Here is a 25,028-nt window from a genome sequence, read left to right as displayed (position 1 = left end):
CAGCAATAGAGATGCAGATAGAGGATGGGCCTGTGGACACAGCCGGGGAAGGAGAGGGTGGGAAAAATTAGAAGAGTAGCACTGACATATATACACCACCAGGAGTAAACAGACAGCTACTGGGAAGCTGCTGTAGAATACAGGATATCCAGCCAGGTGCTCCGTGATGACCTAAGAGGTGGGATGGGTGTAGGTGGGAGGGAGGCTAGAGAGAGAGGGTGTACACACACACACACACACACACACTTATGGCTGATTTGCTTTGCTATATGGCAAATCTTTCAGTATTTGAAATAGCTCAACTGGAATTCCATCACCTCCTCTAGCTTTGTTCCTAGTGATGCTTCCTAAGGCCTACTTGACTTCACATTCCAGGATGTCTGGCTCTAGGTGAGTGATCACACCATCATGATTATCTCGGTTGTGAAGCTCTTTTTTGTACAGTTCTTCTGTGTATTCTTGCCACCTCTTTTTGATATCTTCTGCTACTGTTAGGTCCATATCTTTTCTGTCCTTTATCGAGCCCATCTTTGCATGAAATGCTCCCTTGGTATCTCTAATATTCTTGAAGAGATCTCTAGTCTTTCCCATTCTGTTGTTTTCCTGCTATTTCTTTGCACTGATCACTGAGGAAGGTTTTCTTATCTCTCCTTGCTACTCTTTGGAACTCTGCATTCAAATGGGAATATCTTTACTTTTCTCCTTTGTCTTTCACTTCTCTTCTTTTCACAGCTATTTGTAAGGCCTCCTCAGACAGCCATTTGTTTTTTTGCAAATTAGGAAGACTCAGCAGTGGCCACAGGACTGGAAAAGATCAGTTTTCATTCCAATCCCAAAGAAAGGCAATGAAGAAGAATGCTCAAACTACTGCACAATTGCACTCATCTCACACGCTAGTAAAGTAATGCTCAAAATTCTCCAAGCCAGGCTTCAGCAATACGTGAACTGTGAACTTCCAGATGTTCAAGCTAGTTTTAGAAAAGGCAGAGGAACCAGAGGTCAAATTTCCAACATCTGCTGGATCATAGAAAAAGCAAGAGAGTTTCAGAAAAACATCTATTTCTGCTTTATTGACTATGCCAAAGCTTTTGACTGTGTGGATCACAATAAACTGTGGAAAATTCTGAAAGAGATGAGAATACCAGACCACCTGACCTGCCTCTTGAGAAACCTGTATACAGGTCAGGAAGCAACAGCTAGAACTGGACATGGAACAACAGACCAGTTCCAAATAGGAAAAGGAGTATGTCAAGGCTGTGTATTGTCTCCCTGCTTATTTAACTTCTATGCAGAGTACATCATGAGAAACACTGGGCTGGAAGAAGCCCAAATTGGAATCAAGATTGCCAGGAGAAATATCAATAATCTAAGATATGCAGATGACACCACCCTTATGGTAGAAAGTGAAGAGCAACTAAAAAGCCTCTTGATGAAAGTGGAGAGTGAAAAAGTTGGCTTAAAGCCCCACATTCAGAAAACTAACATCATGGCATCTGGTCCCATCACTTCATGGCAAATAGATGGGGAAACAGTGGAAACAGTGGCTGACTTTATTTTGTTGGGGTCCAAAATCACTGCAGATGGTGATTGCAGCCATGAAATTAAAAGACGCTTACTCCTTGGAAGGAAAGTTATGACCTAGATAGCACATCTAGGTAGGTCATAACTTTAAAAAGCAGAGATATTACTTTGCCAACAAAGGTCCATCTAGTCAAGGCTATGGTTTTCCCAGTGATCATGTATGGATGTGAGAGTTGGACTGTGAAGAAAGCTGAGCACAGAAGAATTGATGCTTTTGAACTGTGGTGTTGGAGAAGACTCTTGAGAGTCCCTTGGACTGCAAGGAGATCCAAACAGTCCATTCTAAAGGAGACCAGTCCTGGGTGTTCTGTGGAAAGATTGATGCTGAGGCTGAAACTCCAATACTTTGGCCACCTCATGCAAAGAGTTGACTCATTGGAAAAGACCCTGATGCTGGGAGGGACTGGGGGCAGGAGGAGAAGGGGACGACAGAGGATGAGATGGCTGGATGGCATCACCAACTCCATGGACATGGGTTTGGTTAGGCTCCGGAAGTTGGTGATGGACAGGGAGGCTTGGTGTGCTGCAATTCATGGGGTCGCAAAGAGTCGGACACTACTGAGCGACTGAACTGAATTGACTGATGGCAGAAATCAACAACATTGTAAAGCAATTATCCTCCAATTAAAAATTTAAAAATGAAAGATAAAAAGGTACCCATCTCTATAGTGAACATCCAAAGAAATTATAAAACTCTTAAAGGTGAAAGCAAATGCTGTGTTGTACCAGAAACTTAAGGGTTGCTGTTGTTTTGAAGATAGTGCTAAGAAACAGGGAAAGAGCTCTTCAGGTCCTTAAAATCCTGTCACTCATATGATTACAGGCAACAGCTACCTAGGAATTCTTTCCCTACTAGGGAATTTGGGCTTCCCTCATAGCTCAGTTGGTAAAGAATCTGCCTGCAGTGCAGGTTCGTTTCCTGGGTGGGGAAGATCCCCTCGAGAAGGAAATGGCAACCCACTCCAGTATTCTTGCCTGGAGAATCCCGTGGACAGAAGAGCCTGGCAGGCTACAGTCCATGGGGTCATAAGAGTTGGACACGACTTAGTGATTAAACCACCACCACTAGGGAATTTACTAGCCAAATGTGTTGGTTATTCATTTTAAATATTTTGGTCCTCCATTTTATTTTAAACTCAATCACTGAAATTTCCCCTGTGCATGATACCAAGTTAAAATAAAATAAAATAAAATAAAGCCTCCTCTTAAACGCCTGGAAGATTCTCTGAAAGCATGGTTTCAAATGCTAAGTCAAAAACAGCAGAAGGTGATGTCATTGTTTACCTGACATAAATTCTGACTCTTAGATAATATTATTGGAATAAAGGTGATTAAAGAATGGCTAATTCAGAGACACACAATCTATAAGTTAAGTGAGCTTCCAGCTACTAAAAATCTATTAGAATTTGGCTATTTTTTTTTTTTTTTTTGTAGTTAGTGAAAAATGAAAAGGTTAGCTGCTTATATGACCCTTGGCCTCAAAAGTCCTGCATCTTGGTGCAGGACTGGTCCTTTTAAATCTAACTGTTCCATGACCTCTTGGCTTGTCTTTTTCATTGGCTTTTCATTTTCCTTCCCTAACAATCTAATCTTTCAATCATAAGAAGTATGATGCTTTGGAGTTAATGATCTTTGCTTGTTCTGCATGTATTATAATAATTGCTAGGCTCTCTCACCTAGTCAGAGTATAATTCAAAAAATATTTATTTACATCAGATATCCATAGAGTTAGTGGACTTAATATATTTTATGTAAAAGTCTTATAAATTCAGAACATTTCTTCAATTTGTAGGAGTTCAGATGGTAGAAGCTGTGATCCCAGAATAATATTACCAACATAAAGTATTTAATAGCTTGAACACCAACTTACCAAAAATGATTTCAAAATGAATTGAGAACAGCTTTCTGTACTAAACTCTTATGTAGCAGCTGCTGTGGGCTAGGCATAGGGATTGAACTCTGATCTTTGGCAAGTCTCCTACATTGGCAGTAGAATTCTTCACCAAAGAGCCACCAGGGAAACCCAGGTATTATTCTTAGCACTTTTAAAAATAATAACTTATTTAATATTTATAAATAACAACAGAATGAGGTAGGCATTGTTATCACTAAGAATGGTGTAACAGAGGTTAAAAGGTTAAATAATTTGCCCAAACCTATATAGCTAGTAAGTACCTGTAAGAAACATGCTCACCAGCCCAAAACCAATGGGTGGACTTGTATACATGAAGTATAGCGAAAGTGCGAGTTTTTAACTAAGGTCTTGAAAAATCCAGTGTCTGGTGGGTAGGCACACTCACAGCAATTACAACATGGAATTTATTCCCTAACTCACAGGTTTCCACCCTCCCCCCACCCAGTTCCTTATTGGCTGTGTACTATGTGATGTACAATTTTCGTGGACTTCGCCTAAGTTTCATTATTTCCTTATAGGGTACCCTTCTTTCTCCCTTCCCAACTTACACCTGCATTTTTCAAACAAAGGCTTTCTGGCTAGTAAGAAAGCCCAACATCCTGTTTTCTTAGGGAGCCTCTAGGTGCCATTGAACTGTGTCAAGTCTGCAAGACATTAGTCAAGTTTAGAGAGAGAGTGAAAAAGTTGGCTTAAAGCTCAACATTCAGAAAACGAAGATCATGGCATCTGGTCCCATCACTTCATGGGAAATAGATGGGGAAACAGTGGAAACAGTGTCACACTTTATTTTGGGGGGCTCCAAAATCACTGCCGATGGTGATTGCAGCCATGAAATTAAAAGATGCTTACTCCTTGGAAGGAAAGTTATGACCAACCTAAATAGCATATTCAAAAGCAGAGACATTACTTTGCCAACAAAGGTCCGTCTAGTCAAGGCTATGGCTTTTCCAGTGGTCATGTGTGGATGTGAGAGTTGGACTGTGAAGAAAGCTGAGCGCTGAAGAATTGATGCTTTTGAACTGTGGTGTTGGAGAAGACTCTTGAGAGTCCCTTGGACTGCAAGGAGATCCAACCAGTCCATCCTAAAGGAGATCAGTCCTGGGTGTTCTTTGGAAGGAATGATGCTAAAGCTGAAACTCCACTACTTTGGCCACCTCATGCGAAAAGTTGACTCATTGGAAAAGACCCTGATGCTGGGAGGGATTGGGGGCATGAGGAGAAGGGGACGGCAGAGGCTGAGATGGCTGGATGGCATCACCGACTCGATGGATGTGAGTTTGAGTGAACTCCGGGAGTTGGTGATGGACAGGGAGGCCTGGTGTGCTGCAATTCATGGGGTCGCAAAGAGTCAGACACGACTGAGCGAATAAGCTGAACTGAACTGAGAGGCAGGGCACAGACAATGGGTGGATCCTATCTCTTTAGGATCCAGTCTGATCTCTCTCCCCAACCCTAACTTTATCTAAAGAATCCAGGCCTCAACTTTGTCATGTTCCCAAGTTTAGCAATGGCACCCTACTCCAGGACTCTTGCCTGGAAAATCCCATGAAATCCACTTTCACTCTTCACTTTCATGCATTGGAGAAGGAAATGGCAACCAGCTCCAGTGTTCTTGCCTGGAGAATCCCAGGGACGGGGGAGCCTGGTGGGCTGCAGTCTATGGGGTCGCACAGAGTCGGACACGACTGAAGCGACTTAGCAGCAGCAGCAGAAGCAGCAAGTTTAGCTACTTCAGAGCTAGTTACTTTGTCTTGAAAATGGACCACTTCAAATTTATATTTCTTACAGTATCAAAGCCAAGATTCACACTCAGATACTTTGACTCTAAAAGATGGTGAATTTACTAGTACACCATTGTAAGTTTTGGCTAAAATTAAGATAAAGACGTATTCAATAAAGTAGCAGAGAGAAGCCTTGAGAGGGGAGTTTCCAGTGGCTTGAATTTGGGTGAGCTGACAGAACTTTTCACTTTTGTTTGAATTTCTGTTTTAATCCCTATGGCAGTACAGCATGCTGTTCCCTGTCAAGGCTCTGCCCAATGATGAGCAAAAGTATGCTTCCATTTAGTATAGCTAAAGCAGTTTAATATAATTGTAAACATAATTTACAACATCAAATATTTAAAAAAAAGTTTTTAAAGAGAGAAAAATTCAAGAAACTTAACAATGTTAAGCTAGTTAAGTATACATATTAGATTCAACAATGACTGAGGTTTGTAGATTTTATTGTATCCCATATTTATTTCCTTAATAGTCTCACTCCATAGAATTAATCCTCCCCAACTCCCTACTCTGCCCCCTCACAAAGGGTTATACTGGTGGGAAACAATGTATTCCTTGACTTTGTCAATCCGTCTATTCATGGCCTTCTAATTCCTAATGGCTCAGATGATAAAGAATCTGCCTGCAATGCAGGAGACATAGATTCGATCCCTGGGTTTTGAAGATCCCCTGGATAAGGGATTGTGTTCTTGCCTGGCAAGTCCCATGGACAGAGGAACCTGTCAGACTACACTCCACAGGGTCTCAGAGTTGGACACAACTGAGCAACTAACACTTTCTTTTTTCAAGAAAATAAAAAGAGCAGATTCCCTTCTATCACTCACCTAGGCATCTACTTAGTTTCTGATGTAGGTTTTTAGGGATACTTCCCAGGCAGAACTGTAACCATTTGAAACACCACCATCTACATATACATACATACATACATACAAATATTTACCAGTAGGAGAAATATTTTCCTATTCAAAACTATTTCCACAATTAGGTAAGAAATGATATTGAGAATTTCTCTTTTCCTACTTATAAGCTTAGAATATGTTCCTAGAAAAAAAATCTAGCTAATAATTTCTCATGCTGTATTTTTCTGAAGAAAATAGTCACTCAGTATTTATAGTCAGAAAGCAAAAATTATATCTACTAATAAACGTGTTGTATTTTTAAGTGTATTCTATAAAAGTATTTTATATTTTATAAGATTGTAGTAACGCACACAAATCTACAAACTGCATCATTTAAAAGAAATGTAACATATCCATTGTCTCTGAGGAATATGTGGCATTACGTATTTTTAATCCATTTCAGCCCCTGTGAAATTACATAAGATAATCAACATTGTGGCACCAATTCATCAAGAAGGGTGAAATTTCACTATATTTTATTTATGTATTTAATAAGACTTTTATAACTAAGAGGTGACATTTTACTTTTGCATTAATATCAATATATTCATTTTTATTTTTAAAGTGTACATATAATTTATGATACTTTAATAATAGGAGAATATTACTAATTTAAAATTCTTGGGGCATGCATTAAAATGACCTTCACATTTAGATTTAATATTCTATTGGTTTCAAATCAACAATGGGAGAGAAAGTGAGAGGTGAAATGTGGATAAACTCAAAAATATCTTCCCTTTAGAGACAAATGTCAAGTAAAACTTGAACTTTCCTGTATAACATTAGCACAGTGACTTTCAAAGTTCCGTACTGAAGCTCCCCTGAAACAGCAAACTTGATGGTCCTAAAGTGATGCGCCTTTAAATGTTCAAGAGTTAAAGCAAATAACAACTTTTGCTTATAAATCCTCAAAGAAACCTTTTGCTGCTTTGATTTCCTAAGGACAAATTATGCCTAAGAAAAATTTGCCAGGTCTCCAAACCAGGGCTGGTGGTTGCATGTCAGGAATCAATGTGATTTTTGAGAAAACATACATTCTCTGTAAGCGGCTGACAAATAATTATACTAAGAAAGAGAAACTTTTCCTTGACTAATATCAAAGACAAGCAACATTGATCACACAGAATTTTGTATATCCACTTCTTTTTTTAAAATTTAGAATAAAGAGACCAAAAGGATTGAAAATAGGATTTTCAAATGCAAAATGGACAGACTTACTGGTACATGCCATGGAAGGTGGGTCTTTTTCAGCTCGAAAGTAACCCTTTTCACACTGACAGACAGAAGTTGCTTCCACGTAGGTTAAACTGTGTGGAGGACACTTAGAACATTTTATGTTGCCAGCAAACGCTTTATAGAATCCTGGTCTGCAAGCTGTGAACACAGGAAAAACAATTTTTTTTGATTATTGCTAGAATTATTTTATTTGCACATGTACAACATATTTTAAATTATACACTTTGGAATTCAGTTCACACATACACAGAAAAGTCAATACATGCTAATATTAACGAATGAAATAGTTATTCAAAATTAAGTTATACAATGGGGAATCATATTACATTACAACTAACTGATCATATTATCACCTCAACTTTTTGTAACTGCCACAAGCTAGACATGGGCTTTAGTCTTCTTATATGCACAATTCTTAGCATATTTTGAATATATAGTTATTATAGATGCCTGAAAAATGAGTGAATGAATAATAATTAATTCACTGATGTCTAATATGTGGCTACTTTGTAAGTGGAATGAGCATTCTATTTATCTTTGAGTCAGTAGTTTTAGGTTTTGTTTGTATTTCTGTTAAAAATGGGATCAGTTCAGTTCAGTTCAGTTTAGTCACTCAGTCGTGTCCAACTCTCTGCGATCCCATGAATTGCAGCACGCCAGGCCTCCCTGTCCATCACCAACTCCCGGAGTTCACTCAGACTCATGTCCATCGAGTCAGTGATGCCATCTAGCCATCTCATCCTCTGTCGTCCCCTTCTCCTCCTGCCCCCAATCCCTCCCAGCATCAGAGTCTTTTCCAATGAGTCAACTCTTCGCATGAGGTGCCTAAAGTACTGGAGTTTCAGCTTTAGCATCATTTCTTCCAAAGAAATCCCAGGGCTGATCTCCTTCAGAATGGACTGGTTGGATCTCCCTGCAGTCCAAGGGACTCTCAAGAGTCTTCTCCAACACCACAATTCAAAAGCATCAGTACCTAAATCTTCAGAACTTTTAAATTATTTTCTTATGTATCCCTTCTTTGTCTACCACTTCCTTTTTCTCTATTTATAGAGTATGTACATTTCATTTCTAAAGAAAAACAAACCACCAAAAATAGGAATGTTTCCCAACATTATGTCAATACTGCAGAAGGAAAGTTTAGTATTATTTGATTCAGTGGTTTCCAATGTTTTCTTTTAGGAGAAGTTATTCAGATATATACGATCAGGTTAAACATTCACTGTGGTATCTATTTCTATATTCAAAATATTCATGCTTTCGAATATAACATGCATCTAATATAACATAACAGATATGCTTTTTGTATGGATATTTACTTTAAATGTCATTTAGGAATTTTGCTTATTCGTACCTTTTATTCCTTCTTCAAATATTATTTTCCTAAAATGCCAACACACTGTTGTGTAGATGTATGTTTACATATGTATGAACACAAGGATTTCATACTGTTGATTTTTCAATACTGAGATAATATCAATAAACTTTAGATTATTTTTATCAATTATCAACTATAGCATGAAAATTTCTCCATGTCAATGGCTGTAATTCATTGTAATATATCTGCAGTATTTGTATCAACAATCACCTACTTGAAAGAAATACTTTATAAACTATGCTGCAGTAAACATCCCCATGTTGATACTTACATTTCTGTTCCTAAGAGTAGGAGTTCTGGGCCAGGGTATATGTATAATTTAACACTTATTTCTATGTTACATTTCTAAATATATTTCGAAAGGTCAAACAAATGTAATTGAGCACCCTAATCTTCCCCCTACTAATCCTATAATTATTAGTGACTCCTTTACCTTCTGACAACACATGGAATTAAATATTGTTACTTCAATTGAAGCTTCCTAAATCCCACTAATATTGCACATTTTTTCATATTTTTATTGGTCTTTTGGTTATGAATTCTTTTATATCCTTTGTTCATTTTCTACTGGTTGCTTGTATTTTATTAACTTATAAGCAGTATTTATTAGCAATATCAATGTCATGTGTGTCATTTTTAAAAAGATTTTTTTGATGTGGAATATTTTAAAAATTTTTATTGAATTTGTTACAATATTGCTTCTGTTTTATGTTTTTGGTTGCAAGGCATATGGGATCTGAGCTCCCTAACCTAAGATTGAATCTACAACCTCTGCATTGGAAGGCAAAGTCTTAACTACTGGACTGTCATGGAAGTCCCTGTCATTTTTGTTGTATATATAATCATTATATATATATATATATATATATATATAATCAATTTTCTAATGACCTGAACATAAATGTCACATTACAATAGCTGAAAAACTATAAGATGGCATGAATTTAACCAATTAAGTGAAAGACCTAAAAATGAAAATTACAATATTTTGATAAAGAAACTGAAGACAACACAAACACATAGAAAGACAGCCCATATTCCTCTATCGCAATAATTCACTAAAATGTCCATACTACTCAAACCAACTATAGATTCAATGCAATCCCTATCAAAATTCCAATGGCATTCTTCACAGAGATATTAAAAACAATTCTAAAATTCATAGAACCACAAAAGACCCCAAATAGCCAAAGCAATTCTAAGAATAACAATGCTAAAGGCATCAGATCAGAACAGATCAGATCAGTCACTCAGTCCTGTCCGACTCTTTGTGACCCCATGAATTGCAGCACGCCAGGCCTCCCTGTCCATCACCAACACCCAGAGTTCACTCAGACTCATGTCCATCAAGTCAGTGATGCCATCCAGCCATCTCATCCTCTGTTGTCCCCTTCTCCTCCTGCCCCAATCCCTCCCAGCATCAGAGTCTTTTCCAATTACTCAACTCTTCGCATCAGGTGGCCAAAGTACTGGAGTTTCAGCTTTAGCATCATTCCTTCCAAAGAAATCCCAGGGCTGATCTCCTTCAGAATGGACTGGTTGGATCTCCTTGCAGTCCAAGGGACTCTCAAGAGTCTTCTCCAACACCACAGTTCAAAAGCATCAATTCTTCGGTGCTCAGCTTTCTTCACAGTCCAAATCCTACATCCATACATGACCACAGGAAAAACCATAGCCTTGACTAGATGAACCTTTGTTGGCAAAGTAACGCCTCTGCTTTTGAATATGCTATCTAGGTTGGTCATAACTTTCCTTTCAAGGAGTAAGCGTCTTTTAATTTCATGGCTGCAGTCACCATCTGTAGTGATTTTGGAGCCCAGAAAAATAAAGTCTGACACTGTTTCCACTGTTTCTCCATCTATTTCCCATGAAGTGGTGGGACCGGATGCCATGATCTTTGTTTTCTGAATGTTGAGCTTGAAGTCAACTTTTTCACTCTCCACTTTCACTTTCATCAAGAGGCTTTGTAGTTCCTCATCACTTTCTGCCATAAGGGTGTTGTCATCTGCATATTTGAGGTTATTGATATTTCTCCCGGCAATCTTGATTCCAGCTTGTGTTTCTTCCATGTTTCCTGATTTCAAACTATACTATAGAAAGTTTAGTCCCTCAGTCATGTCCAACTCTTTGCGACTCCATGGACTGTAGCCTACTAGGCTCCTGCATCCATGGGATTTTCCAGGCAAGAGTACTGGAGTGGGTTGCCATTTCCTTCTCCAGAGGATCTTCCTGACCCAGGGATTGAACCCGGGTCTCCCACATTGTGCTGCTGCTGCTGCTAAGTCGCTTCAGTCGTGTCTGACTCTGTGTGACCCCATAGACGGCAGCCCACCAGGCTCCCCCATCCCAGGGATTCTCCAGGCAAGAACACTGGAGTGGGTTGCCATTTCCTTCTCCAATGCATGAAAGTGAAAGTGAAGGCGTTCAGTCGTGTCCAACTCTTAGTGATCACATGGAATGTAGCCTACCAGGCTCCCCTGTCCATGGGATTTTCCAGGCAAGAGTACAGGAGTGGGTTGCCATTGCCTTCTCTGCTCCCACATTGTAGGCAGACGCTTTACCATCTGAGCCACCAGGGAAGTTAACTATACTATGGAGTTATACAAATTGAAACAGTATAGTATCAGTATAAAAAATATATACATAGACCACTGGAACAGAATAGACAGCCCAGAAATAAATTCCCAAATAAATAACTAACATTTGACAAAGAAGCTAAGAATTCTCAATCAGGAAAGAATAGTGTCTTCAATAAATGCTGTAAGGAAAACTGATTAACCACAGACAGAAAAGTGAAACTGGACCTGACTAGACACTACTCCTTGGAAGGAAAGTTATGACCAACCTAGACAACATATTAAAAAACAGAGACATTACTTTGCCAAAAAACGTCCGTCTAGTCAAAGCTATGGTTTTTCCTGTGGTCATGTATGGATGTGAGTGTTGGACTGTGAAGAAAGCTGAGCGCCAAAGAATTGATGCTTTTGAACTGTGGTGTTGGAGAAGACTCTTGAGAGTCCCTTGAACTGCAAGGAGATCCAACCAGTCCATCCTAAAGGAGACCAGTCCTGAGTGTTCATTGGAAGGGCTGATGCTGAAGCAGAAACTCCAATACTTTGGCCACCTCATGCGAAGACCTGACTCATTGGAAAAGACCCTGATGCTAGGAGGGATTGGGGGCAGGAGGAGAAGGGGACAACAGAGGATGAGATGGCTGGATGGCATCACAGAGTCGATGGACATGAGTTTGGGTGAACTCTGGGAGTTGGTGATGGACAGGGAGGCCTGGTGTACTGTGATTCACGGGGTCGCAAAGAGTCGGACACGACTGAGCAACTGAACAGACTGACTGAGACACTACTCACAAAAGTTAACTCAAAATAGCGTAGAGACTAAAAAATAAGACTTGAAACTGTAAAACTTTTAGAAGAAAACATAGAGGAACATCTTGATATTGGTCTTGGCAATGATTAAAAAAAGAAAAATATTACAGCAAAAGCACCAGCAACAAAAGCAAGTAGCACTACATCAGACTAAAAAGCTTCAGCACAGCAAAAGAAACAGGTAAAAATAATGAACAGGCAACTGATAGAATGGGTCAAAAGATTTGAAAATAATATATCTGATAAACTGATAATACCTAAAGTATATAAAGAGCTCACATAACTCAATAATAACAAAAACAAAAATGTACAGTTAAAAAATAGGCAGAGGAACTGAATAGACCTTTCTTTAAAGAAGACATACAAATGGCCAACAAGTACAGGAAAAGATGCTCAATACAACTAATCATCAGGGAAATGCAAATGAAAACCAGAATGACATGTAGTCTTACAACTGTTAGAATGGCAATTATCAAGAAGAGAAGAGATACCTGATGGCAGGGATGTAGAGAAAAGGGAACTCTTGTGTACTGGTCGGTGGGAATGCAAGTTAGTGTAGCCAAAATGGAAAACAGTATGGCTGTTTCTCAGAAAACTAAAAATAGACCTACCAAGTGACCCAGCAAACCTATTTCTGGGTATATATTCAAAAGAAATGAAAAGAGGATATGAAAAAGTTACCTGCACTACAGCATTATTACAGCATTATTCGCAATAGCCAAGATATGGAAAAAGTCAGTCTCTGTCAATGAAAGAATGAATAAAGAAGATATACAGTAATTCTATATTTTAGTTTATAGTGACACTACCATTTGGGGGATTATTTGGTAGTATCTACTACAGAGGAACATACACATTTCTTCTGACAATGCCACTCACTGGTATATACCCAACAGAACAGCACAAATTGAAAGTAGCTTCTCTCCCCACAGGCAGTCATACAAGTTCCATCGCTAAGTGAGCTATCAGGCCTCCATTTGATTTTCATTTTCTGCAGTTTTGTTGACATGCTGATAATTCTCATGTGATGTGTTTTCTCCTCCCCTGCTTTGCCCTTGTTAGTGTAAACCTTCTATATTCTTTTACTTATTTTGGTGAAGTGTGCTGAGGGAATGGAGATAAATAAATATTTCAATCAACTATATTTTACAAAATTTACACTTCACTAAATTTCTAATTCTATAATTGAAGTAAATACATTTAATTGAGAATAATCAAATTACAAAATTATTGATGAAATATTTATGAAATGATTTTTTTTTAATTTTCTGTTGCCATTTACTTACTGATAAAAGTATCATGAATGCTAAAAAATAAAATCAATGCAATTTGGCAGCAGGGATCTATAAAATGCAAAATATATAAATATATAATGTGTAAAATATATAAATATAGACTATGTAAAACATATAAATATATAATTACAAAATAATAAATAATCTAATACACAGCCTATTTAAAAATACATTTATGATTTGAAGAACTTTAAGTGGTTGCCTAAAATAACAATAAAAGGTGGGCTATACATTAAAAAGTACAAAACAATTTTTATAGAATAGCATGTATTAAAGGTTCATACAATGAGTATAGTTATTGAAATAACACTAATATTAATGAAGTACATACCTTGCCATATAATTTTGCTTATTGATACCTGAAATTTCAGAAAATTAAATTCTCTGGGTATTGATAGGAATATAGTTGAGTAGTATTTCACACACACACACACACACACACACACACACACACATGCATACACACACAGAGGTTTGTCTGCTAAAACAAAACCAAGAAATGTATGATCTGTCCTACACATATTATATTTCAAAAATTGAATTGTTAAGCTATATATTGGAGAAGGCAATGGCACCCCACTCCAGTACTCTTGCCTGGAAAATCCCATAGGTGGAGGAGCCTGGTAGGCTGCAGTCCATGGGGTCCTGAAGAGTCGGACACGACTAAGTGACTTCACTTTCACTTTTCACTTTCATGCATTGAAGGAAATGGCAACCCACTCCAGTGTTCTTGCCTGGAGATTCCCAGGGATGGAGGAGCCTGGTGGGCTGCCGTCTATGGGGTCGCACAGGGTCGGACACGATTACTAGCAATGTTTTTAGGTTTTCTCTACTATCAGAGAACTTTAAGACAAGGAACCATGAGAAATCCTGGTTGGCATATCATGCTGTGCACTTCTTACCATATGATGAAATATTCAATTGTGTATTGTCTGACAGGAGCTAATATTAATATAATTGACTGCTTTTCCCTCATAGGTGCTCAATAGTCTGTAAGTTTAGATAAACCTGAATGACTTATTAGTAAAATATGTGATGTGCATCATTTCTAAAACATTAGAACTCAGGAAATTTAATAAACTGGGATAGGCAGTCTCATTACTGTTTTCCTAGATATTACTCTGAAGTAATAAAAATTAAAATTTGCTATCATATAAGCAGAGAAGGCAGGGAAGATCAGATAATTGAAAAATAATAACAAAAGGAAAACCCCTAAAACTTAAGGTTAATAAGCACAAATATTTTGTTTTTCAGATTAATCTCTTAATAAATACTGAAGGAAAATTTCAAGACCAAATACGAGTCTACTAATAATAAAATGTGGATTATTCTTCAAGATATTCAACCTAATTTTCCTTGCAGGGGAGCTACTATAAAGTCCTCATGAAGATAATATACATAAACTGTCCTGTCGTGAATTCTAATTTCTTACTTCCACCAAAGAAATGTTTAAAGTGGACTTTCTCTTGAATCTGAACACAGTACCACCCCACTTCCCCACCCCAGCAACTGTGAGGGCTCGGAAAAGTAAGTAGAACCATGTCTAATGGAGAAACCCCAAATTTGTGGTACTACCAAGCTGGTTATGAATTTGCCAGTCTTTCCCCCTTGTCTCCTCCCTGTTTTCCCCGGTGCTTGGGCTGGAGCCTCAACTGAATGGACTGGACACCTGGAAGTGGCCAACAGCTCACAGAGCTCCAGCTCACCTTGTCTCTGGAAGTGGGAAATGTTCAGGAGACAATTAGGAATATGGAAATCCCTTCCCTCTTTCTCTCTCTCTTTTCCTGTTCTCTCATGCCCAGACCTCAAGTAATTGTGTTGTAGGCTGGTGGTGGTGGTCAGTAATGGGAGCTCACAGAAGACAAAATTCCCAAGAAGGAAAAACCTTCTTCCTCCTTCACTGAAGCTGTGGTTCTGAGAGCGTGGAGTCAACCTTCATTGCATTTTTTTTCCTTCTGTCCTCCTCTCACTTGGTTCTGGATGTAGATCCAGTTGCAGAAGTGTACAGCAGAGTAGAACAAAGAAAGCCCCAGCTAGCTGTCTAGACAAAGGGCCTTGAAGAGGAGTTTGAGGGATTCAGAAAGTACTAGGAAGAAAACGGAGAGACCAGACTCTGGGAAAGCAGTCCCATACTTGTTTATGAACCTCTGGGCTTGTTTCCAAACTGCACATACTTGGAACTGATTCTTTTCAACATGCCAAAGACTTTGAGAAATGAACCAAAAGACTACTACCCAGGTCTCAGACTAGAAGTTTTAAACTTTTGGTTAGGTAAAAGAGATGACATCAATATAGAAGAAAGACACTTCTTTTATTTGTTTGTCTATGAGACACGAAAATTATAACATAAACAGACATATATACTGCAAACCCATGTAAGTTGCCTTTAACTAGCATAAAGTAGATACACAGATCTTAGTTTTGCCTCTCACCATTTTTTATCATTCACAGATTAATAATTTATATTAAAATAATTTTAAACTGTGTTTTTATTTGACAGATAAGAACTTTCAAGAACAGAACATTACAAGGAAAATAATGTCAGCAATACTTCAATAGTCTGAGACTGATGACATGTGGAATTAAAATTCTAAAGCCATTTTTAGTATGAAAGTAAGGTAAGTGTTTTTATTCTGAAAGTTAAGGTGTGGGGAACAAAGGTTTATGTTAGCAGTTTTTAGGATTATACACCATTTTTATTTTTATACCAGTTTGAATAGAATCTAATAATAATAATGGCACAAAATAAAAAGCTAACCACATTTTTTCCTAAAAATACATAGCACTTTTTAAGTGTCCTAAAATTCATTTTCTCATACTATTTTTATTTCCTTTGGTGTTCCTAGGTGTATTTTAGTCAACCCAAATAAAGCCTGCCAGAATACTACTTCCTTGCTATTTAGCAGTGCTTTTAAAAAGTGTGCCTACTGAGTCTATCATCTTATTTTGAGGTACTCTGAAATAAGATGCTGTTTAAAATTTTAGTCTCTTATCACAGATTCTTATTTCTATTTCACTATTTTTTCTAGACATCTAGTAATATCAGTTTTCAACTTTTTCTGTCAATATCCCTTTTTTGCATATTCCTTAAGGCAGAGTAAATCTACTTTTCTGAGTAAGTAAAACCACTGTCAAAGAGAAAACACTCTGTGACCCACTGTATGATACAAGAGTAATAATAGCTACAGCAAAACCATTTATAATTATTAAGCATTCAGAATAGGTCTCATGTTGTGCAAAACTTTTTCTATACATTTTTTTATAATTCTATACATTTCTATATAATTTTCTATACAAAAATTAGTTACAAAGGATAATAAAGAGTGTGACCTTTGGAACTAGATTACATGGCTTTGAATTCTCCTGTATTTTATTAACCCTGTCACTTCAGGCAGCTTATTTTTCTGTGCATCTTTTTTCTCACCTGTAAAATGGGGCACCTAGCTTAGAGGTAATGTGAGTATTTAATGAGTTAATACACGTAGTAATCAGAAGGGTGCCTAGCATATTATTATGAAGATGAAGAAACTGAAATTAAGCAAAGTATAACACCTTGCTATGGTAGACTGTGTGTTCCCAAAATGTCTCCAACAATACTTCTCACTCTACATTTCCTTCTGACAATGTTGGTAGATACTCTGCCCCATTATAAAGCAGATGTTACTTTGCCGACAAAAATCCATCCAGTCAAAGCTATGGTTTTTCCAGTAGTCATGTATGGATATGAGAGTTGGACTATAAAGAAAGCTGAGCACAGAAGAATTGATGCTTTTGAACCATGGTATTGGAGAAGACTCTTGAGAGTCCCTTGGACTCAAGGAGATCAAACCAGTCCATCCTAAAGGAAATCAGTCCAGAATATTTATTGGAAGGACTGATGCTGAAGCTGAAACTCCAATAATTTGGCCACCTGATGCAAAGAACTGACTCACTGGAAAAAATCCTGATTCTGGGAAAGATCGAAGGCAGGATGAGAAGGAGACGGCAGAGAATGAGATGGTTGGATGGCATCACTGACTTGATGGACTTGAGTTTGAGCAAGTTCTGGGAGTTGGTGATGGACAGGGAAGACTAGTGTGCTGCAGTCCATGGGGTCGGAAAGAGTTGGGCACAATTGTGAGACTGAACTGACTGACCCTTCCCCATAAAAAGCTCAGGCTTATGTTTTTTCCTCTTAATCTGGGTGTATTTGTAATTACAGTGAGTTTCTAGGCAAAGTCATAAAAGATGATAGAGCCTCTGCCTGTTTCTTTTGGGATGGTTACTTTTAGAAGCTAGCCACTATGCCAATGGGAAGGTCAAGCAGCCATGAAGAGGCCCAGGTGGAGACCTTAGGCCTTTGGTGCATGGCTGTGCTGAGCTCCCAGTTATCTGCCATCACCACACTGTCAGCCAGGTTACTGGGATACCTGGGACATAGATGTCCAGGACCCAGTAAAGCTGCCCCAGATAAATGCAGCCTGAAACAGAGATGAACTGTCCTAGCTGAATCTTGCTCAAATTTGTAAGTAAAAACAAACGGTTTTTGTTGTTTAAAGTCACTAAGTTTGGGGGACATTCTTATGCAGATCTGAGAGCCTGGGACACTTGCTGAAGGTCATATGGTGGAAGAACCAAAAATTAAAGCCTAGCTCCATTCCTATCTCTTTAGTTCTCATCATAGTTAGTTCTCATTATGTACCTGTTGTATTTGGAACAGCATGCCTGCTTTGTTATCTAGGGCAGTGAAAGATTGAACCATGAACCATAACTTTTAAAGGCCAATCAGTGATGGTCTTTGGGTTATAAATAACAGCTGTACCTAAAAATACACTTTTGTGGGGTTTAATTGACAGAGATAGTTTTAATTGATGGCTTTGTGTTCTCTTGGGAACTTTCCTTTTTGGTAAGAAGCAAAATAAATATAGCTTTATTCAGACCACTAGAAATAAAAATGTATTCCACAATGTTTTTTTTTTTCATAAAAAATGCTTTATGTACACATAACCCTTCATTTTATGAAAAAAGTAAGCAAGACATTTTATCTTTCAACATAGAATTGAAGAATAGACTCATCATAAAATGGCCTGTATGTGTGATTTCAACATTTTGATCAAACTCACTCATCACTGCTCTAAGTCTCATGTACTCTGACACATCGGTAAAGTTTGACAACCATATTTTCTGCTGGCTTAGCAACAAACTTACAATCCATTCTTCAATCTGACGATTGTGAATGTCCTGCTGTCATGTATTTTTGGTATTTTTATAGTTGAATAGTGTAAAAAACTAATATAAAAATTATTAAACAATATGTTATAATTTTTTTACTAACAAGAAGATAATTTCTTTTTAAAGAATTACTAAGCATATTGATATAATAATCACAATTTATTGTCCACAACAAATTGGTATTTTATAAACATTACTATATTTAACTCTTACAAAATATTCCATGATGTAAATATTAATATTTTCATTGTACAAATGAAGAAACAAAGTCTTTAATAGTTGTTCCATGTCACAGAGATGATAGATGAACAAGTCAGGATTTGAAGACAGGGTTTTGATTCTTAAGTCTAAACTTTGGAACAATGCTCATAGCTATATAAAAATAAATGTGTATACAAAAACATGCACATACAAATATATACTATATATACATACTTTTACTCCTAGCAATATTTATGTTTTTTCTCTTCCTCTGTAACCTACCAGTAAAATTATCACCTGAATTCTACATTTTGATATTTTCTATTTCTAGTTTGATATAAAAAGGCATGTCTTTTCCAGTATACTGCAAATTACTTAAAAATAAGGTTTCTATGTATGGCATTGCACTGAGACAGTACTATACACAGAGCAGAGGATCAAACATAAGTTGTATGGATTATATATATATAATTAATACACTTATTAGTTGAAATTATGTGAGAATATAAAACTTAGCAGAGCAGATCTTCAAAAAGGTTTATCTGCTTTTCTTAAAAATTATAAAGATAAAATACTATAATATGACTTAAAATTTCTAAACTTTTTTGTTGAATCTATAACACCTTAAGTCAGAATTCAGACAATATCACTTCCTATTTTCCATACAAACTTGAGATGATTACATTACATCATTGGCTGAATTGTGAATGGAAATTTCCAATGTATTTTCACCATATGTAGCCCTCCTTTTTATAGTTAAGCAGCAGTACCTGATATTCATAATGATATTTTGAATTTTACTTCATATTTAATATTGTAATGATGTTTGTAAATTGTTTTATTTAAGTATAGTTCACTTATATTAGTTTCAGGTGTACAATGGTTATTTAATATTTTTATAATTCATATAAAGTTAAGTATTGGCCATGTTCACTGTACTGACTCTATTACATCATTGGATTTAATTTTATACCAGTACTTAGTACTTCTTAATTTTCTTCCCTTACTCTTCCTGTCTTCCCTTTCCTCCCTCAACTGGTAACCACTTGTTCTCTATAAGTCTGTTTCTGTTTTGTTATATTCTTTCATTTATTTTATTAGATTGTACCTATAAGTGAAACCATTCAATATTTATCTTTCAATCTCAGGCTTCTTTCACTAACTTAATACTTTCAGTGTTCATCCATGTTTTTACAAACAGCTAAATTTCATTCTTCTTAATGGCTGAGTAATACTCCCATATATGCATATATATATATATATATATTTGTATTATACCACATCTTCTTTATCCATTCACCTGTTGCTAGGGCTCCTCATATGTGGCTCAAAACCCTTGTCCCCTAGGAAGCATGAATCCATGGCCCTGTGATGTCCCTTCCTCTTCTGAGTCATCCATGCAGGGTGCAGGCCTCCACTAGATGACTTCTATCCCTTCTACTAGACTCCATGTTTTTTTTTTTTTTTCCCCTGTACAGCCTTGGTTGTAAAGCTGTTGATAATCTTCAGGTTATTCTCAGTGAGTAAAACCATCGGTAATCATTAGTTACACTCATTTCACCTGTAACCCACCTTTAGTAATCAAGGTCGTTGTAATTCCTGCTACAAAAGACATGCAAATCCTCCACGTGACATGGAGCATAAATGATAAGATGTTTGCCTAAGCTGTTTTCCTGAACTTGGAGTCCTCTGTGTCTAGTTTTGGAGAAGGCAATGGCACCCAACTCCAGTACTCTTGCCTGGAAAATCCCCTGGACGGAGGAGTCTAGTGGGCTTCAGTCCATGAGGTCACTAAGTGTCGGACAGGACTGAGCGACTTCACTTTCACTTTTCACTTTCATGCATTGGAGAAGGAAATGGCAACCCACCCCAGTGTTCTTGCCTGGAGAATCCCAGGGATGGGAGAGCCTGATGGGCTGCTGTCTCTGGGGTCGCATAGAGTCAGAAACGACTGAAGGAACTTAGCAGCAGCAGCACCAGTGTCTAGTTTGGCTGTGCTAGTTAAGATCACTAACTTTTCAACTGGGCATGCACGAGTATTCTTTTGAATATGTAGAGGCCTGTGGATTCCTTATGGCTGCACAGAACAGCAATTATCACATTTTTTTTCAGTCACCTTTCCCCACACGCCTCATGCCTCAGACCTCCTAGCTTCTTTTTTCTTTATCCCATAAGAACCCCGAGCCTCTGGCTTTCAGGAGGTGGATTTGAGACCAGTTCTTATATTTCCTCACTTGGCTGCCTTGTGAATAAACTCTCTCTTTGGGGTAAACTCTGCTGTCCCAGTGTTTTGGCTTGGTGTGCACCAGACAAAATGACCCCTGTTTGGTAATATTTGCTCTATATATAGTTCTAATTTTGATGTTTGCTGGGGGAGGTGAGCTCAGGTTCTTCCTACTCTTCGATCTTGATCCCTGGTTCTATTCCCATGTTTGTATGTTGAATAACAACTGATGGTATACTAAATAGTACTTTATTTACTTCCTTTCTATTAATATTTTAAAATAACTTACAAAATCTTGGTTTACATTTCACTGAAATGTTCTGTAAATACTGAATTGAAGCAGACTGGAACAGCATCTCCTATCTAGTACGAGTAGAGTACCAATATTGATCCAGTATGGTTTGGATATGACAGATTCTTATGGATCACAAGGATGCAGTCAAGGGTGAAATGTTCTATGCAGCAACAGCAGACACTCAAGATTCATAACTTGTGATTCACTGCTTTCACCAGCTCTATATGGCTGTTTGATCAGCAGAAACTAAGATGTGCAGGTTTTACAGATGCACAGATGTCATGTGTCTGATCAGAATATGGCCTCTTTATTTGGCTTATATCTAGTTCTACACAAGTAGAACCATTCCATATATTAATGCTCTTGGCCAGAGCCTGAATTTCCCAGTATGTATTTACACCCAGGCAGATCATATATAAGCTGGTGTTTGGATAATCCAGTTTTCATGACAAACAGGAGTGGACTATAAAACCAGTTACAACATTTCATGAACTTGTAATAAGTGTTTTTATTTGAAAACTAGGAACCACAGAAGAACTTTGCTATTACAGAGCTATAAATTCCATTAATCAGAAGCTGTGTACATGCAAAATTTTTGTGTAATTCTTTTGTATATATCATTTTGTGTAAATCCTCTGTATACATATTTATAAGTATTTTAAACACAGTAAAGCAATTCTTAGCAGACCTTCATTTATGCAATTCCAAACTCTAATTAATCTACTTTATACACTTACATGGGCTTCTCTGGTGGTTCAGATGGTCAGATTTCCTTAAATTGGGACATTCTAGACACTAAGATCAAAGAAGCTATTGGACCAAGTGACTGCTCTATGAACATACACAGATTGGTCTGTCTTTGCTCTCTGTTGCAAGTGCATATTACAATATTACACATGCCTACATTATAGCAGGTTTTTTTCTTTGCAGTGGTTTGATTCCATGACCTAGTCAATAGTGTGTGAACACTTGCAAGAATAAAATTATATATATGTGTTAAAATTCTCATCCTCTAACACAGTGCTTAGTACATATTGGGTGCTCAATAAGTATTTGTTAAATAATTGATTAAATTAGTGGTCTTTGATATTCTTTGACTTATAAAACCAAAATTTTAATATTACAAATTTATTAGTTTGTAATTTAATAGTTAATATTACAAAATTATTAGTAATCTGATACAGCTTTTTTTAATGGGGCAGGAACACTTGCAAAGCACCTGGAATTAACATAATACTTTATTGCATCCCTTATTAAAGAAATATCTCATTCAAGCACTACTTAGAAAATGTATCCTAAATTTAGTATGCGCTTTTATTTTGAAACCTGCAATTTTAGAACTCTTGCCTCAAATTGTCATGTTGATGAACATATTCAGCTCTCGTTTGATTGAATGTTTTAATTTAAATGCATATGTAATTTTCATTTTTTGCACCTTTACAAACTGTAGAATTAATATAAAAATAACAGTGCTGTTGCAAAAACCACTTCAGAGAAGATTATGGCACCCCACTCCAGTACTCTTGCCTGGAAAATCCCATGGATGGAGGAGCCTGGTAGGCAGGTCCATGGGGTCCTGAAGAGTCGGACATGACTGAGAGACTTCACTTTCGCTTTTCACTTTCATGCATTGGAGAAGGAAGTGGCAACCCACTCCAGTGTTCTTGCCTGGAGAATCCCAGAGATGGGGGAGCCTGGTGGGCTGCTGTCTATGGGGTTGCACAGAGTCGGACAAGACTGAAGCGACTTAGCAGCAGCAGCATTTTATTTTTTTAATATAACTTTATTTATTTTAATTGGAGGCTAATTACTTTACAATATTGTATTGGTTTGCCATACATCAACATGAATCTGCCACATGTGGTGTACATGTGTTCCCCATCCTGAACCGGCCTCCCTATCCCATCCCTCTGGGTCATCCCGGTGCACCAGTCCCAAGCATCCTGTATCATGCATCGAACCTGGACTGGCAATTCATTTCACATATGATAATATACATGTTTCAATGCCATTCTCCCAAATCATCCCACCCTCACCCTCTCCCACAGAGTCCAAAAAACTGTTCTATACATCTGTGTCTCTTTTGCTATCTCGCATACAGGGTTATCGTTACCATCTTTCTAAATTCCATATATATGTGTTAATTATACTGTATTGGTGTTTTTCTTTCTGGCTTACTTCACTCTGTATAATAGGCTCCAGTTTCATCCACCTCATTAGAACTGATTCAAATGTATTCTTTTTAATGGCTGAGTAATATTCCATTGTGTATATGTACCACTGCTTTCTTATCCATTTGTCTGCTGATGGACATCTAGGTTACTTCCAAGTCCTGGCTATTATTAACACTGCTGCAATGAACACTGGGGTACATGTGTCTCTTTCCCTTCTGGTTTCCTCAGTGTGTATGCCCAGCAGTGGGATTGCTAGGTCATATGGCAGTTCTATTTCCAGTTTTTTAAGGAATCTCCACACTGTTCTCCATAGTGGCTGTACTAGTTTGCATTCCCACAAACAGTGTAAGAGGGTTCCCTTTTCTCAACACCCTCTCCAGCATTTATTGCTTGTAGACATTTTGATAGCAGCTATTTTGACTGGCGTGAAATGGTCCCTCACTGTGGTTTTGATTTGCATTTCTCTGATAATGAGTGATGTTGAGCATCTTTTCATGTGTTTGTTAGCCATCCGTATGTCTTCTGTGGAGAAATGTCTGTTTAGTTCTTTGGCTCATTTTTTGATTGGGTCATTTATTTTTCTGTAATTGAGCTGTAGGAGTTGCTTGTATATTTTTGAGATTAGTTGTTTGTCAGTTGCTTCATTTGCTATTATTTTCTCCCATTCTGAAGGCTGTCTTTTCACCTTGCTTATAGTTTCCTTTGTGGTGCAGAAGCTTTTAATTTTAATTAGGTCCCATTTGTTTATTTTTGCTTCTTTTCCAATATTCTGGGAGGTGGGTCATAGAGGATCCTGCTGTGCATTTTCAAGTACAATCACCTTTGATTATACTCAAGTGGAGCAACTTTGGTAAATGTATAAATGTCTGCAGTTATTATTAATTCAACATATAATAGAGAAGTCAATGGTACAGGTAGTATAAGACCCAGTCCCTGAAGAGGTAATGACTATGCACTTCAAGTTATATGATGATATTAGTCACTATATGATTACATCACAAATGGGACAGATGATAAATGCCTGGTGTTTCAAGAAGAAACACATTAATGTCAGGTGGAGTAGATTAAATTGTCCTAGAGATGTAGCATTTTAACTGCACTTTTTCCTATAGAAAGGTAGAATAAGATTAAGAATGAAAGAAAAATGATCTGGAAATGAAACTGAGTATCACAAGTTCCCAAGTATGGAGAGGATGCCAAGTTTGATAAAATGAAGAACTAACAGTGGAAAGAAGAGAGATAGAAAGTAAAGGGGGTAACAATAACCCTGTATACAAGACAGCAAAAGAGACACTGATGTACAGAATAGTCTTTTGGACTCTGTGGGAGAGGGAGAGGGTGGGATGATTTGGGAGAATGGCATTGAAACATGTATAATATCATATATGAAACGAGTCGCCAGTCCAGGTTCAATGCAGGATACTGGATGCTTGGGGCTGGTGCACTGAGATGACCCAG

At 37.5% G+C, this 25,028-nt stretch overlaps 1 protein-coding gene across 2 annotated transcripts in view; it reads right to left on the bottom strand.

Moving 5' to 3' along the window:
• Window positions 1-25,028, bottom strand: part of EPHA6 (EPH receptor A6) — a 1,036,017-nt gene that overhangs the window by 579,584 nt on the left and 431,405 nt on the right. For both annotated transcript variants that reach the window (XM_070368049.1, XM_070368058.1), the window contains exon 4: window positions 7,395-7,550. In XM_070368049.1, the coding sequence (XP_070224150.1) occupies window positions 7,395-7,550 (156 nt within the window). The remainder of the gene's footprint in view (window positions 1-7,394; window positions 7,551-25,028) is intronic.

Source organism: Bos mutus, chromosome 1 (genome assembly GCF_027580195.1).
Source record: "Bos mutus isolate GX-2022 chromosome 1, NWIPB_WYAK_1.1, whole genome shotgun sequence".
NCBI classification, from domain to species: Eukaryota; Metazoa; Chordata; class Mammalia; order Artiodactyla; family Bovidae; genus Bos; species Bos mutus.
This window is presented reverse-complemented; position numbering and strand designations above follow the sequence as displayed.